Raw genomic sequence first — 17,627 nt, 5'->3', positions numbered from 1 at the left:
TGTCTTCCCTGGTGACACTAGAGCCTGGATCGAGTTGCCAAAGTTTTCCAAGAAAACCAACGAATTAGAAGAATTGAAGTCCCAATTAACATGCAGATCTAGATAAGCACGGGGATACGTGAATGCCTATATATATATATCTATATTGTTGTAACTCTAGGTTAGGCACTCAACGAATAGGCATGCAACTCAACACAGTGTAACAGGAAATAAATACAGGTGTTTATTCACTAGGACAAACACATAGCATCCTTCAGCTTCCTCAGAGTCTTCCTGTTTTCGTTCACTAGTGCGCTAGTGCGCACCTCAAGCACTGGTGCAAGGCAGGGTTACAACACTACCCCCACCTTAGTCTTTTCGTCCCGAAAAGAAACATGTTCACGGTTGGCCAGTGCAGGTGGAGGTCGGTCAGTGGGAGTCACAGATTGCATTGATCGTGCTCCCCACAAAGCAATCCACACTGCTCTCTGCAGGTGTCGCTTTCTCCTTCTGCTCCAATTGACCTGCCTTTGGTTAAGGGGAAGTCGTTTTCGTTGTCTGGCCTTTCTCTTAGTTACAACCGACGGCAGACTCATGGCAAGAAGCGATGCAGTGGATGTCATAGCGTAGGTCATCAAGACCATTTGTCTTACACGTTGCTCCAGCAGGCTTTCTCGATGTGCCGTGGGCCCCCAGGAGGCCAGGTTGTCAAACACGGTATAATCTTTAAGCTTGTCTGAAAGACATATCTGTGGGGCACGTTTACAACGTCCTATGTGTCCATCTGCTGTACCACCATCAGCGCTTCTTTTGCTGATACTGGTATCAGGACAAATACTTAGTTGGCAGGTCTTCCGGTGCTCGTATTCTCCCTTTGAGGCGGTCCCGTCAGCACAGTTCTTATTGAACGTCTGAGTGCAGGCAGGAATCACGATGACATGATCAGATCTATTCTCAGCGCTTTCACAACAAATGTTAGGATTCTTGTCGTAGGAGCCAAGCTTGCACGGCTCGCTATTACAGTCATAGACAGCGCCACCATCAACGGCGTCTCCGTTGAGTAACGGATTGTTTATACCTGTCGACATGGTAGCCATCTGATCGTCGGTCCTGCTCATCACGGTATCAAACGTATCATCAGTCTTGTTCAGCGAGGTACTGATACCTATCTGTTTAATCATGGTACAGATCTGCTCGTTGACCTCTTTTAGCTGTACCTGGAACGAGTTCATCTGATCTGTCACGGTATTCATGAGCTCTCTGATATCTGGTTGTACTTCGAACAGATACGAGTCCGGATCTTCATCTTCGTCCAGCAAGGCTTGTCGAAGGCGTTCTCTCATTTTTTCTTTGGCACAGAAGATCCTCAGCTCCCTGGCTCGGAGCTCCTCTTTTAACTGTTTACAGCTAAGTTCATCTAGCTTCCTCAGCGTTGTCATTGTTTCCTTTCGTTGAGCTGCCTAAATCCCACTTCTGATACCAATTGTTGTAACTCTAGGTTAGGCACTCAACGAATAGGCATGCAACTCAACGCAGTGTAACAGGAAATAAATACAGGTGTTTATTCACTAGGACAAACACATAGCATCCTTCAGCTTCCTCAGAGTCTTCCTGTTTTCGTTCACTAGTGCGCTAGTGCGCACCTCAAGCACTGGTGCAAGGCAGGGTTACAACAATATTTATCTTATCTTTCTCTCTCTCTCTCTCTCTCTCTCTCTATATATATATATATATATATATATATATCTTTATGTATCTGGTTATCTATCCCTCTATCTATCCATCCATCCATCCATGTATCTATCTTTTTCTGTCACTATCTCCCTCTCTCTCTCTCTCCCTCTCTCTATATATTTGTCTCACTCTCTCTCTCTCTCTCTCTCTCTATCTATCCATATAAATGATTAGTATATGAATTATAATTCTATTTTCCCCTGGAATTGTCATTCTCCTGCAATGTCCCAATAAGAAGAATGACGCAATCACTTATTAATAGTAATTCGAATATTTGTTTCATAGCAAATCGCGACTTTTCAAGTAAAAACTACGTCACTAGATTAAACAGAACAATAAAAGCTTAAACTTAGACTGAAAAAGATGTGTTCAAACTAAAACTCCAACTCATTCTGACCTGTCCAACTAGCCTGGGAGGAAAAGGTTATTTCATGACCTTTATAAACGGCTGGTTTGAGTTGAGCATGTGTCTGTGTTGTTAAATTTTCGCTTCTGTTTCTCTTTTACTTAGAAAGTCAACAGGAGCCTCATTGGTGGCTTCGATTGTACTCGTGATCAGGGGCGGACTGGGTATCAAAATCGGCCCGGGCATTACCATATAGACCGGCCCACAAATGGCATGTTATATATTTTCGGTTTGGGGTGTGTGTCTGATTTGAATTTTTTTTCTTTGGGCGCGACCAGACCGGCCCATTTGGTACCGGCCCACCTGGCATTTGCCCGTTTGCCCATATAGCCAGTTCGCCCCTGCTCGTGATGTTTCTGTCCCAATTAGCGCCACCTGGCTATACACATTTGGCTGTTTTTAAATAGTCCACAATTATTAATGCGTTTATGCCAAACCACTGGCGATTGGGCAGATACTCAGTGGCGTCACTAGGGAGGGTGCTGGGGGGATGCGGTCCGCACCTGGTGACACCCACCCTTGTGACGCCACTGCAGATACTGACAGCGTTTAAGCTCGAGACAATGTTAACAGCAGTCTCAAACACACAGCATACTACTAGGCGCATGGGCGTAGCCAGGGGGGGTTCTTGGGGTTCAAACCCCCCCCGAAATGAAATCCCCCCCCCGCAGGGGGGACGGGATAAAGTCACTGATTTTTGCTTGCATTTTATTTATTTTAGGTGAGATTTTAATACTAAATCATCACTTACCACAGCACAGCCGAGGCAGTTTTGAGTTAAAAACCCTCTACCAGGGGGTTTTGAGTTTAAATCCCCCTACCAGGGGGTTTTGAGATTTTAAAAACCCCTATCCGGGGTTTTGAGATACAAATCACTCTACCAGGGGGCTTTGAGTTTAAAACCCCCTACAGGGGGTTTTGAATTTTAAACCCACTACCAGAGGTTTTTTGCAGTTAAATCCCCCTCTTCTATAAAACAAAACAAAAAAAAATGCAAACAACAATCCCCAAATTCCAACAGCACAGTTATGGAAGATTTTGATTTTAAAACCCCATCCAAAATTTACGATAACCCCATCTTCAATATAAAAAAAGCAAATTACACACTCAAAATTCTATGAGCGTAGCCAAAGGGGTTTTGAGTTTAACCCCCCTCCCCCTTCCAGTTGGGGTTTGAAGCTAAAAAGTACCTCTTCAATATAAAAAAAAAGCAAATTACACACTATAAAATCTATGAGCGTAGCCAAAGGGGGTTTTGAGTTTAAATCCCCCTCCTCCAGATGGCTTTTTCTTTACAGTTTAAAACCCCTCCAGATGGTTTTGAGTTTAAAATTCCCCTACAGAGCGTTTAGAGGTGAAAACCTCTCTCTTCAATATTATTTTAAAGCAAACTACAGTCACCAAATTCTATGATCATAGCTAAATGGGGTTTTGAATTAAAAACAAAACAAAAAAAAACTCCAGAGATTTCTTAGTTTAAAACCCCTCAACAGATGATTTGACGAAAAAACTTTCCTTGTCGATATAAAATCTAAAGCGAAATACAGGCATGTAATTCCAAGAGCGTAGTCAAGAAAGGTTACAAATTTCTACCAGTGGCTTGGTCGCCATTAATTAAGTGTGAATAGTCTTCTGCCGAAATTGAAAATCATTAAATGTCTCAACAAAAATGGCTAAGACAGTTTTAGGAGTCAGTCATAGAGATCGGGTCTAAATCAAAGAAATCATATGCCGAACTGGGAGTCGAATCCTTAGTAAGGTTGTGACAGAGCGTCGCATGAGGTTTTGCGGGACATGTTTTCCGACAAAATGAATTACGCAAAATAAGAGTTGCGGAAACAGCTTGCCGGAAAATGCGCCGAACGGCGCGAGAGGGTCTAAGTCAGTAAGAATAGCACATTAGTTTTTTGAAATAAAACTTTTTAATAGCAAGATAATGCACTGTAGATACCTCAGAATATGCATTTTGTTGGCTTTCAATACCAGAAATAGTGCTCGGCGGCGGGGCTTCGCCCCGCGCTGGAGGAGCGCTGCGAACTCACCCAGACCCCCTTGCTAGCAAGGGCGGGGAGTCTACAATAAACAATAAACGTCTTCCGAAAGGGTCAGAATGTAATAAATATTAATTATGTACACACACACACACACATATATATATATAATTTATTTTGCGGGGGGGGAATCCCCCCCCAAACCCTCCCCGAAAAAAAATCCTGGCTACGCCCATGGAGTACTAGCCATCAAAATGTCTGGGAATGAATGTGTTAGAATTTCATAATAAAATAATTCTCATTTGGCCAACTTTCAAACCTGTCTCGAACCAAATAAACACAAAAGTTTTAATCGGCTTACCGCTAGATTACGTTCCCCTTAGACTGAGTGTAGTAATGGGGATTGAAATAAATTTACAACTTATTTGCCCTGAATCTAGTGAAATCTGCCCTGGTGAAGTGTCACCAGAGAATGCAGACCATGTCCTTCAAAACTGCATTTTTTTATATTCAGGCCCGAACAAGACACTGGCCCTAAAACAAAACTAAAGAAAGAAACTATTTGGAGAGCTCCCTGATTTGGAAACCACTGCGCAGTTCATCTCATTTATTGGTCTAGTCATCTGAACGAAGAAAAAGAATTTTGTATAAGTTACAAATTCGAACAAGAAATAGCTGTTCAACGCTTGTGGTTATTCTGTTTCTGATTATCCGTTTTAGCCAGAACAATTTAAGTATTTTTCAACTGTTTCTATTGTTTTAAAACAAAAGCATGGATTTCATTACATCTCTTAATACAAAGGAATGAGCTGCAAAAAAAAAAAAAAGGAACGGCAATACACTGTTCGTCATTTAGTTTTTCTCGACATAATATAGGATCCTTTAGAAAAGGGGGGGGGGAGTTTAAAACAGCACACAATCTAGGGACAGATTTATGACAAGATCGTAGGCCCGCCGATTCGGCAACTCACTGGAAAGGGTTTAAACCCAGGAACAAAATGTAGGACTGGGGAACTTTGTGGAAATACGGATTGCAGGTTAGTGGCTTGATCCTCTACTTGTCTCAAGGGCGGCGGCTGAACAATTAAAGTATTAACTCTAAACCCAGACTGATACAGTTCTTACCCCTGACGAGTGTGCAAGTACCTTGTCATTGCGAAGTCATTTTAAACGCAAGATTATATAACGCCTTATAAACACTTTTGTATTGGTTGTTTTTTGTTCAAGGCAATTTAGACGGCCCAAAGACTTTGCGGCTTTTGAGTGGCTTCATCCGTTTTCTTTTCAATTAAGAAACAAACTTGAACCCTCTAGTCTAGACGAGTTACTTTATCTTTGCGTACCATAAAAATGCAATATAGAAATAATAACTCGTAATAAAAGGGGGAATAATCAAAAACACTATAATATAAATATTTAAATAGCAAAAATTAAAGTTCACTTTTCAGATCATAGGGTCTCTAGGAGAGATGGTGTAAAAGTTGTTTTGATTCCAAGCACAAGGTTAATAAAGGTGTCATGTGGGTAGCACAACGACCAACGCCTTTTCCAACTAATGTCAGGCCCCCAGTAGAGCTGGTAAAATGTAAAGTTACCCTTTCAGACCTTGTCATCTTTGTAAAGGTCAACTGTTTCCAGGGTGTCATGTGGCCATCACAACTACCAAACGATTTTAATCGACTAATGTCAGGTACCCATTAGACCTGTGTGAACTCAAAGGCATCCAAAGATCCAGAAATTAAAAATCCCAGTCTTCACCAGGATTCGAACCCGATTCAGATGCCGCGCAATTTACCACTCAGCACCACCGCGCTTCCAACTAAATTTAAAAGTTAAAATATAAATCTCTAACTATAAATCACTTGAAATAAATCACTAAACAAAAAACTAAAATTGCTCACACTTTTGAAATAGAATCTCGTGTGTCTCTTCACCTCGTAAGACACAGATCTCAGCGTGTTGTTAAACGCTGTGAGGTCAACAAGTGTTCTAAACACCATCTTGTCCTGCAAGGTGATGAGTCCCTCAAGGCATGACGTCACGCTGTCCTGCTGAGTATACTTTTGTAACGTAACACCGCTTACAGCGTTCGCTAGATCCAGATCTGTTAAATGAACATGCAAACAATGTTCAATCTTCACTGGCATAGATTTTGAAGTATATTCGTATAGGTCTAGATAACACTAAAAACTTATTTCTAATACCAATTTGGCAAGAGTCGTTCGGATTTATCGATGGTCTAGGGTTCAAATCCTTCCCGCTCCCATCCCCCGTCGTCCTGCGGGAGGTTTGGACTAGGATGTAAACTATCTTCAACTCTGAAGGAACATCCGAAACATGTAAAACATTTTACAAACAAACAAACAAACAAGAGTTGAAAAATAAATCTTTCTCATTAGAAGACACTACATCTAGATCTTATAGATGTATAAATAATTCCTTTTTAAATGTCATTGGTTAATAAGTATTTTAGTTCTAATTTATAATAATAATAATGAAAATGTCTTCGATTCCAAAGATTAAAGATGATTGCAGTGTTTCATATGGCTACGCATAGCTCCATTGGGAACTACATATCATTTTTTATGAAAACAAAGCCGTTCTCCGAAGCAGTGGGGGGTTCTATGTAAGTTTTCTCTTGAGATTAAGTTATATGGGTCTAGAGAAGTGTTTCACAAACTTTTGACCTATGTGTACCACTTCTATAATTTTTGTAATGCTGAGTACCCCTCGCCCCCCCCCCCCTTCACCACACTTTAATGTATTAACAGAACATAATCAATACGTATTTTAAACAATCTGCGTGGTTAATGAGGTGCAAGGCGTACCCCCTCCAAAGTCTTCCCCTACCACTGGCGGTACGCTTACTCCACTTTGGGAAACACTGTCCTAGAAGGCAAGAATGAGAAACTGTCATTTTTCTTACAAATATGAAAATATTCGAAAGTTAAAAAGCTATGGACAAATAGAGAAAAAGCGATATCCTAACCACTGGATGTAAAATGTTGCCTGCTTGAATCAGTATTGTTTATAAGCTTCAAATATTCCTCTAGAAATTGTTATTACATCTTCGCCCAAACCACCTGCAGGACTACATGGGATTAAAAAGGACAGGGTTTAAACTCGGGACCATCGAGAAAAACCGTCCGATGCGAATACTACATGAGCTTTACCACTGCCATTTGCCATTTTGTAAGCAAATTAGTAGAATAACGAGTGTTACTTGTAAATTTAACTCTTAAAGTGCTGAACTTTTTTTACAATGAGTATAAAAAAAACAATGCTAGTGTTTAGAGGCTAAAGTACCACACGCGTGTAAAGGGTTAAAGACATTTCAAGTATTATACAAGGTTTTCAAGTTAATTTAGATATTGAGGAGGATTAGGTCGGTGCGAATGCGTGAATTGGTGCGCATGGGTGAAATGGTGCAGATGCGTGGAATAGTGCGAATGCTAGAGGATGTAATAAATGAAAGAGAAACAGGAGAAAGGAATGAACAGACACATGCATTATTTACATCGCCCGAAATGTAAACAAGATATAATTACTTAAACAAATAGAAATTGACAGTTGTGTGTGGTTTTGATATTATGAGTTCTACGTAGTCCTAAAAAGGCTACACGACCAGTGCTAAATTTTTAGTTTAGTATATACACTTTATTTTACCCGTAGGTCCGGGTTTACAGTATAGAATGGCGCACCCTCTCCCAAAAGATGTATTTCAGTAAAAAGTTTGAGTGTGACAGAAAAAGTGTCATTCTGTATGTGTCAGTACCTTTACTAAAAGACATACAGACTGTTTTTTCAAATAATAGTGTCATGTCACCCCATTCAGTTATTTTATAAAAGTAATGCTGTCATAACAAAGTTATGTTTCTTCTTTAAAAAAATAGTTTAATGACACCCGATTCAGTTACTTCATAAAAGAAACAAGTGTCACCCAATTTTTATAAAAGTGATAGTATCATCAGACAATTCGGTTTCTTCTTTAAAAATGGTGTCATGACCTCCGATTCGGTTACTTCTTGAAGGTAATATTGTTATGACACGCGTGTACGTTGCACCTACTCTTAAGAGTACTAAATGATTATCTTTCAATGATCCATGTGAGAATCTGATCAGCTGGGGCGCAATGAACCCCACTGCTAGTAATAATACATCTTTGAAGGTTAGACTATACACACACATTCATTTGTAATCACAAATAAAATAACAAAAGTAAATAGTAAATCTCTATCAATTAGACAACATAATAAATTATATTTGTTAATGCTCGAACAACTATCTCGAGAAATACTAATTCTAGGTACATTTACACCAATATATGCACATTTGTGCTACTCAATTGACAATAACTGTTTCTTTTGGTTGTTTATATATACTAACAAATGTGTTCATATTACATAATATATATATAAGAAGTAAGAATTCTCTTTAGGAAGATTATATACGCTTACCTATTTGTAGTTTAACACAACTAAAAAAAATTCTCTTATAATTAGATTAATATAACAAACTAATTCAGGCTTATTTGTAATACTGAACTGTGAACTAATCAACTAATGTACTAATAGGCTATATATCTATAGGTTCAGTGTATATTTAGAAGCTCTACAACTACACATGTTATTATAGGTCTATATAAGACATAAGAGATTGCCTCAACTAATGTAATAATAAGCTACATCTCTATAGGTTCAGTGTATATCTAGAAGCTCTACATCTACACATGTTATTATAGGTCTATATAAGACATAAGAGATTGCCTTGTTTGTAAACACGGTACGCTCACGCGCGCACAGACAGCTGTACATTACCTGTATGAATGAATAGAACCAGCATGAGCTTAACTGACGGCAGGAGAGACAGTGTCATACAATGCACCATTTTATCCAACACACGTCTAAATATAGCTGTGTATAAGCTTGGAAAGTCAACACGGAGTTGACACACAGCAGGTAACATGGGAGTCTGTGACACAGACACGGCTGTCCACAATGAACAGTAGTGCGTGAATGAACAGCAATGAAAAATAAATATCCCGTTTCAATTACTTCCTTCTCTCTCGTCAGAGGACAGGTTGTAGTCACTGTAATACATTGACTCCATTTAAAGTCTTATTCGACCCCAACTGTTTCGTTAAAAAAAAATAAAATTCCTGCATCTTATGTTTTCCTCGAATTCCCCAGTAGACGCCACTAAAATCGATTCCTTTTTGTAGTATCGTTAACACTATCACTACAGATTGCCCACTTCCAATCTTAACATTTCAACTGAGATGAAACCATTGCCATTCTTATAAACACGTGGAAGCTAAAAACATTTGAGAAAAGTATCGATTCTATTGCAGTATTCAAAGTACACTGTTTCATTAGTTAGATCTATAGGGCAAAGGATGTAAAGGTCATGTTTCTATGACCCATGGTTAACGAGGGTGTCATTTGACCAGCACAGCCACCAACCAAACATAAGACTTTCGCAATGTTTACGTTTTAAAATAAAAATACTACATGCTTAGCTTAATATTTACGCTAAGAACAGAATTTTTTTTTATAGCGGTCGAGGGTCGCCGCTTACTGGGGAATGTAAAAAGGGATATCAGAACTTTGAGAATCGATGATTTATTTAGACTCCAGATCTAAATATATGCAGACCTACAAGCAAATGTTTTTATTTTAAAAACAATGGATTTAGGTCGATTAGCTATTTTGATAGCTCCATTAATACTATTTTTTTAATTCACGCATTCGCTTTCTTATAGCATTATTATTTCGTTTAATTGTTTCCAAAAAACTCTCAGCGACTATACTGACAGTGATACGCAAATTAAGACCCGCGGTCCGCGGGGTAAATTATGTCTAGTAACATTCTAAAACAAACAGGGGGGGGGGGGGGAGCATATTTCAGTCTACTAGAGAAAGGAACGAGGATTGTAGGGAAAACTGAAAGACCTAACTAAAACTTTTTGGAAGTTTGTAAATGGTCATAAGACTTCTGCGGCGTTTACGTCTCGACAGACCATCTTATCCCTTTGCAACTTCTTGTGTGACTAAAGAGGCCAATCCCTGATGCACAGCTGCGGTCACAGGTTGGGCATATGTAATCACCAGGCGCCGTTGCATTTTCACCCTTCTTTCTACTACTGATCTGCAATGCGGGACCATTCCTTTTCGCTCGCTCTCCGTGTGGATCTTTCCAGTACCACTTTTTCCCAGCTGCTAGTGTCGATTTTGAAGAGCTTCATGTCACGTTTTCATATATCCGTATAACGTAAAAGTGGATGATCAGCAGCTCTCCTGCCTTCTGTTAGATCGCCATGCCGAATGTCTTTTGGAGGTCGTCCTACTGGCATTCTATGAACTCGGCCAAGCCAGACAAGGTAACAGAGCTGATAAAAAAGCGTATGTCAATAGACTTAATTGTCATAAAACTGTTTCATGAGAATCAAGGCTCCCCTGGACCGTCTTGGATGAAGTCAATCTTATCACACGTTAAAAAATAATTAAAGACCTCTAGGCTAAATAGTTGATATTTTTAAAGCTTAGATCAACTCACTCTGTGTCTTGTACACTTTTTGTACACGTTATTTCTCCCTGCTCCAATTTTAGATGAAGTTGAAGTTTTGAACAATTATTTCTTGTACCAAACAAAATAAGAATCAATTAAAGAATTGGCCGATAAGTTAATAATTTATTGGTAATTAAATACATTTCGTTTGGTATCGAACAAGGGAAATAAATGGTTCTTTGCAGAATTGGAGGAATTGATTGAATTAGTTCCCTATAATAATAGTGAGTAATTTCAGGGAAATTGCCTATTAAAAAGTGCAGCCCAACCAAACATATTGAGACTCCATGGTATATCACTCCTGTATTATAATCATAAATCTTTTTTTTTTTCCATTTCGTTGAGTTGCAGACATCAAAGTGTCTCCTTCTATAGTTTGGTAACGTTGATAAAGTCTACAGGGCTATATCTCATCCACGAGTGACTAAATTGTTAAATAATTATACAAATATAAATGGAAAGAATCTTTAAAGTATTTATGATAAGATAGAATGCAAGGCAAGGATCATAATAAGATAAAAAAGCTTATATTAGGCGTACTTGTATCAATTAGTTTGGATCAGTCTTGTAATTCAATTTGTAAAATATCTACAATAATAATAAACAAGGTTATAAAGACTGTTTGTGTGGAAACACAAACTCAAAATCGGCCCCAAAGTTTTCCACCCAGGCAGGTAAAAAGACAGGTTTTAACATTATCAGAAAGAATATCACTATGAAGTTCTATCAAAGGCAAAAGACAGAGAAAAAAGGAGAAAAAATATTGACTGATCCTATGTTGTGCCCCAACGGTCTAGCAGACCAAGGGATAGGTGAAAGTGAAGGTGAAGTTAGATGTGAACCTGGCCTGACTGATGTGATATGGTATATAATAAGCTTTCATTCAAAGCCTCAAGAAAAAAAACATTATATAAAAAAAAATGTAGTTGCATATTAAATAGATTTTTTCTCTTTAAAAAAAATAATTTCTAAATGTAACAGTTAGTATAACAGAGCTTACTTAACTTAGCAATACACTTCTACAAAAAATGTTTTTGGACACAAGATCTAAAATCGTTTGCATAAATGTGTTAAAAATATGGTAAATAATCAGCACCCTTACTAAATAGCCTCCCGTGTTTGTTACTATTAATACTGAATAGTTGTACAAATGATGTATTTTTATGAAAAAAAATGCTTGCATAGTTGATTTTTTTCTGTAATTTAAATTTTCGCTTTCAGAAAAGAAAAAGTAGCCGTTGAACTTTAAAAGGTATAAAATATCATGATGTCCGATTTTCAATATCTTTTCTAGTTTACGAGATCTAAACGGGACGGACGGTGGAACGGACGGAAGGACAGACAGACCATACAAAACTATTAGCTCAAAATCCAAATTCGGGGGCCGTTACGGAGCATTTATAAAAATAAATAGATAAGTAAACGACCTGAATTCGATCTCATGGCTCAAGCCTTCTCAGGTCAACACGGTAACCACTCTGCCAGTGGAGAGCTTATGAACATGGAAGTTTGCATAGTTATCTATTGTTTCTATAATCCCGTCCTATTTATCATGTTGTGTTCATAAGACTCAGGGGTACAGACGACGAGGTATAAGGAGGACTAATTCCTTTATACCACCACATCTGTCAAGTACTAATTATTTCCCTTGTTTGAGGTACCAAACAATATATTTAATTACCAATAATTAATGAACTAGATATATATTTTTTAAAGGAGAAAAAAAGTGTACAAACTTTTGGCAAGGCAGACAGACAGACAAACAGAATGAGTTGAAATAAAGTTTGTAAAAAAAATATTTTTATCACTCTATGGCTTTGTGATAAAGCGATTTGCTTCTGAACGAGTTATCCCGGATTCGAATCCTGGTAAAGAGTGGGATTTTTAATTGCGGGATCTTTAAAGCACCTCTGAGTCCATCCATCTCTAATGGGAGCCAAAGTAAGGAAAAGGTAAGGGCGGTTTCTCTTTGTCTTGACCAAATAACACCCTTAACAACCTCTGAGTTTGTGTGATAGCACAAGCTCTCTTTGTAATCTTGTTGATAATGCTTTCATCCGTTTACGGTCTGAAACCTGTACAAGGAATATATCATGCAGGTCGCCATACGGTATTATATCCCATATAGCTATATCTACTTCTAATGTAATAACGTTTCTCTAATAAGTACAATATTTAAGATTGTTTTGTTATACCTATTTTTGGTAAACTTTTTAAAAGTATATGTTTTTTTTTTTTAAATGTTAATATCCCCTTTGTATTTCTTTTTTTTTTTTTTAGTCACACAAACACACACACACACATAGACTTTTGCTATGGGCATTGGATTATAAGGTAATTTATATGTCTTGGGCATTGGATTATAAGGTAATTTATATGTCTTGGGCATTGGATTATAAGGTAATTTATATGTCTTGGGCATTGGATTTTAAGGTAATTTATATGTCTTGGGCATTGGATTATGAGGTAATTTATATGTCTTGGGCATTGGATTCTAAGGTAATTTATATGTCTTGGGCATTGGATTATAAGGTAATTTATATGTCTTGGGCATTGGATTTTAAGGTAATTTATATGTCTTGGGCATTGGATTATAAAGTAATTTATATGTCTTGGGCATTGGATTCTAAGGTAATTTATATGTCTTGGCATTGGATTCTAAGGTAATTTATATGTCTTGGGCATTGGATTATAAGGTAATTTATATGTCTTGGGGGAAGGTAGTTGTCCGGAACAAATTGATCCAGCACTAGGTGATTGGACGAGAGGATTGATCTAACAAACATGTGCGTAAATATACATTTCGTTTTTCTTATTTAAAGTCAACATTGTGTTTGATTTATTTTCGAACAAGATTTGTGCGTCAGGGTGTAGCCGAATGTGTCAACTTAGCAAGACAGTCTGGTGACATTTATCAAAGATAAAAAGAGATAAGAATCAAGATATCACAATAATAACACTATTTTTTTTTCATTCTGCCGTAGAAGAGATAAGTTAGGATAGGGTTCGAAAAGGACCCTTAAGTCTGAAATATTTGTCCCGAGATCTGAACAAGAGTTATTCCTCTGCCTACTTCGGAAAACGGTGGAAAATAAAATTAAAATCGGCCTTATAATAATAATAATAATCTTTATTGTCCGTATGGAAATTTGTCTCACAATTTGTGCATTACACCAAACAAAAAACATTATAACTATAAGAAACCAAAGTGTACATTCACACCAGACCCACTCATAATTTACATGTGACAAACTTGATACCAGATTGTTCCTATTTAATGATTTGATTGCCAGGGGAACAAAAGCGTGTTTGTGTCTGTTTGTCTTTGCTTGTCTTCTTGTCTAATGAATGTATTCGTCTGCTTTATATTTGACAAAATATGCAGGTCATCGCCGACATTGTGTAGCTGCACTTAGTATTAGGACCTGAAGACAAGCGTGAACAATCTCCTCTTGCACAAAGCAAACATTTTCTTTTTACAAAGCTTGAATCAATTCTGTCTGTTTGTCTGTCTAGTTTGTACACGTTATTTCTCTATCACCTACTCTTCTTTCAAATTGAAACTTTGCACAATTAATCAGTGGCTTAGACAATACATGAATCAATAAGTAAATTAGTTTATCTTGTAGTTCATTATATTGTCAGATACCAACAAAGGAAATTAAAACTTTAGTATTTAAAGATATGGGGGCGCGGTGGCTGAGCGGTAAAGCACTTGACTTCCGAAGCGGGGACCTGGGTTCGAATCCTGGTGAAGACTTGGATTTTTAATTTCGGGATCTTCGGGCGCCTCTGAGTCCACCCAGCTCTAATGGGTATTTGACATTAGTAAGGGAAAAGTAAAGGCGGTTGGTAGTTATGCTGGCCACATGACACCCTTGTTAACCGTAGGCCACAGAAACAGATGACCTTTACATCATCTACCCCTATAGAGCACAAGGTCTGAAAGGGGGAACCTACGTTCACAGATATGATTAAATAAATAGGGCTTTCTCCCCTTAGAATTCAGCGGTTCTCAACCTTTTATGCGACCCCTTTTTACAACCCCCTATTCTGCCGCCCCCCCAGACACACACACACAGCAATAGAAGAATAGACAAAACAATTCATCTTTGCGATGGTCTTTGGCGACCCCTGGCAAATCGTCTATCGACCCCCTATGGATTCGCGATCCACAGGTAGAGAACCCCTGCCTTAGATAATTGAATTTCTCCCACACCGATTCTAAGATCAAGTTGAAACTTTTAGCAGTTATATTTTGCACCATAAGAAAATAGGAATCTATTTTTTTTTTTAAATCAATTATTCAGTTATTTGTTGTTAATTAATTATTTTGTTTTGATATCGAATGAGGAGATAACTTCTACATTCTTGAGTGATATAATTTGAAGTGAGGATTTCTTTCCCTTAGCTTTTCCTTTTATTTGTATTTTGTTGGGATGTTGCTATCAACGCACTGCCTGAAGTTGGAATTATAAAAGAACGCTGGGGTACATCTCTGACTTCTCTTACCTAGTAATAGTCACGCCCCTGCTTGTTGTGTTATTGTCAAGGAATAGTTTCAATAAATAGAATTTGTGTGCTTTGGGTATGTAATACATTACAACATAACTTATACTAATGCCAGCAGTATCTCTGAAAAACGTAGAGTGCCATCAAAGGGAGGGCGAAGAGCAGACGCAGATCAAAATCAGAAGCTTCATGGGAACGGACAGGTTGTAACACTCTTAGGTGCAAAGCTGCGCAAGGGTAACCGACTCCCGAAGATTTACAACATTGTAGTAAAACTGCCATTCAACGGAAACTTGGGTTCTGACTTTTCCTTCTCTTTGGCCAGTTACTAACGAATACCTCCTGTCTTCATCTTTTCATAAAAAAGAAACTATATTTGTATGTTTAATAATAATCTTTTTTTTTTAAATTATGGTTTAATAATTGGACTTGACGTTTAGACAAATACAGGTCTATAAAATCTTAAAGACAGTCCTGTTTAAGTATTTTGTTATTGCAAAGCTTATATCAACTCACTCTATTTCTCCCACACCCAATCTGGCACTTTGAAGAATTCGTTTCTTTTGCATGACAACACAATAATCAATTTAAAAATGTACCCAGTTAGTTAACTTACAATAATTAATTATTTTGTTTAGTATCTTTAACAAAAGGGAGAAATAGTATTTGATAGATGTGTTGGTATTAGTTGCATTAGTCCTCTTCAGGATCCTTGAACCCTTAGTGAAGATTTTGTATGCATTTAAAAAAACGATCATGTAAACATTCACCGAGAAACCCTCAACTTCCCTCCCCTTTCCCAGTGTTCCAGACAAGCGATGGGGCATTAAGAAAGCTAAAATTTCAACAAAAACAATTGTTAAAAATATTTCTAAATGCACTGATTTATTCTGTCAGTCAATAACGGACATAATTGCAAAACTGATCCAATTACACTTACTTTGTTTTTTTTAAAGTATTTTGTTTTGTATATGTTTTTTTATTTGAGTAGGCAATTTGGACTTTTATGGGCAAAAATAATTGTATTATTCTTAGTGTTAGACACTTTGTAAAAGAAACATCTTAAGGATTCAGTATTATAATTCTTGATATCATGTGTGTTGAAGAATATTCATTTATGTAAACACAAAAGAATACGAGGTGTCCTTTGGTCTGCACTGCATCCAAGATTCATTTATTTAGAGAGACTTTAAGAAAACACTTAAATAGACAGAGGTGTAGCCTACCTAGTGTGCTAGAGGGATGGGAGATTTAAAAAGCCCCTCTGTACCCCACTTGAGGGGGGCTTCCAAATGAGTGATATTTACATTATTATTAAATGTTACACAAAATGTAGGGGCCCCAAAAGAGGTCAAGGACACGGGCCCCCAAATGATGGCTAATTCCTAGCTACGCCACTGTAAATAGGGAATGTTTGATGTCTGTGTGTGTATGCTCGGATATGGGTGACACCAATAAACTTTCAAGTTGATTTACTACTCTAATTCTAGAGAGAGAGCCTCTTTGAGTGCCTCTTTGAGTGCCTCTTTGAGTGCCTCTTTGAGTGCCTCTTTGAGTGCCTCTTTGAGTGCCTCTTTGAGTGCCTCTTTGAGTGCCTCTTTGAGACATTGCCATCTATGGCGCAGGTGATATATAATGTCGTCTATTTTTGTGGCCCCAGAGAAAACGAGGGTTTCATGTGGCCAGCAGTCTTCATATTTCCATAAAGAATTTTAGGCAGGCCCGGTCCTACAGATTGTGGGGCCCTATGCGAAACGGATTGCGCGGGGCCCAGTCTGGGTAGGGAAAAGGATAATAAGTGAAAATTAAGATATTTTGTAATTATTCATACTTTACTGAGTACAAAATCACGGTCAAATTAACTTTACAGTAGATTGTAGTTTTCCAATAAAAAGCCGATAAACTTTAAGATCTTTTAGATTTACTATCGACTAGCAAAATATCGCTTTTGGTTCTTTAAAGAGATCGAAAATAGATGTATATTTATGTGCCAGTTGTGGGAAGCGTGGTCAAGAGGCCAAGTGCGCTTGAACTTGGCGCTCTTGAACTTGGCTTGACTACCTAGAAGGGGGCTCGAGGTTCGACACCCGACTCGGGCAGAGTTGTGTTTACTGAGCGCTTAAAGGCAACTCCTAGATACCCCCTCCCCCCCCCCCCCCCAACTGGTCCACAAATGAGATTGGACCAAAAGCGCTCTGAGCAAGTTATAAGCATGAAAGTAGAGCTATATAAAAGCTATAATAATAATTTTAAAAAAGTTGAGTTACATTATATTAATAGTAAATTATTGGAATTTCCTGTTTTGGGTTAAATATTCGGCTTATTTTTACATTTTATTTAACGAAAGCTGGCAATGCCTTTTTCTTTTAAATCGAGAGTAGGACTGGCGTTTTTCATATTGAATGACACCCCAATATGACAATTCGGTCTATTTTTCA

At 37.9% G+C, this 17,627-nt stretch overlaps 1 protein-coding gene across 2 annotated transcripts in view; it reads right to left on the bottom strand.

Annotated features, from left to right (window-relative positions):
• Nucleotides 1–17,627, bottom strand: part of LOC106053879 (uncharacterized) — a 46,862-nt gene that overhangs the window by 12,684 nt on the left and 16,551 nt on the right. For both annotated transcript variants that reach the window (XR_008774769.1, XM_056010608.1), the window contains exon 6: nt 6,012–6,214. Coding sequence is in view for 1 of the 2 variants with exons in the window: in XM_056010608.1 (XP_055866583.1) it covers nt 6,012–6,214 (203 nt within the window). In the remaining variant the exon portion in view is untranslated. The remainder of the gene's footprint in view (nt 1–6,011; nt 6,215–17,627) is intronic.

The sequence above is a fragment of the Biomphalaria glabrata genome, chromosome 14 (genome assembly GCF_947242115.1).
Source record: "Biomphalaria glabrata chromosome 14, xgBioGlab47.1, whole genome shotgun sequence".
Lineage (NCBI taxonomy): Eukaryota > Metazoa > Mollusca > Gastropoda > Planorbidae > Biomphalaria > Biomphalaria glabrata.
Note: the sequence above shows the minus strand (reverse complement) of the source record. Positions and strands in the feature narration are given on the sequence as shown.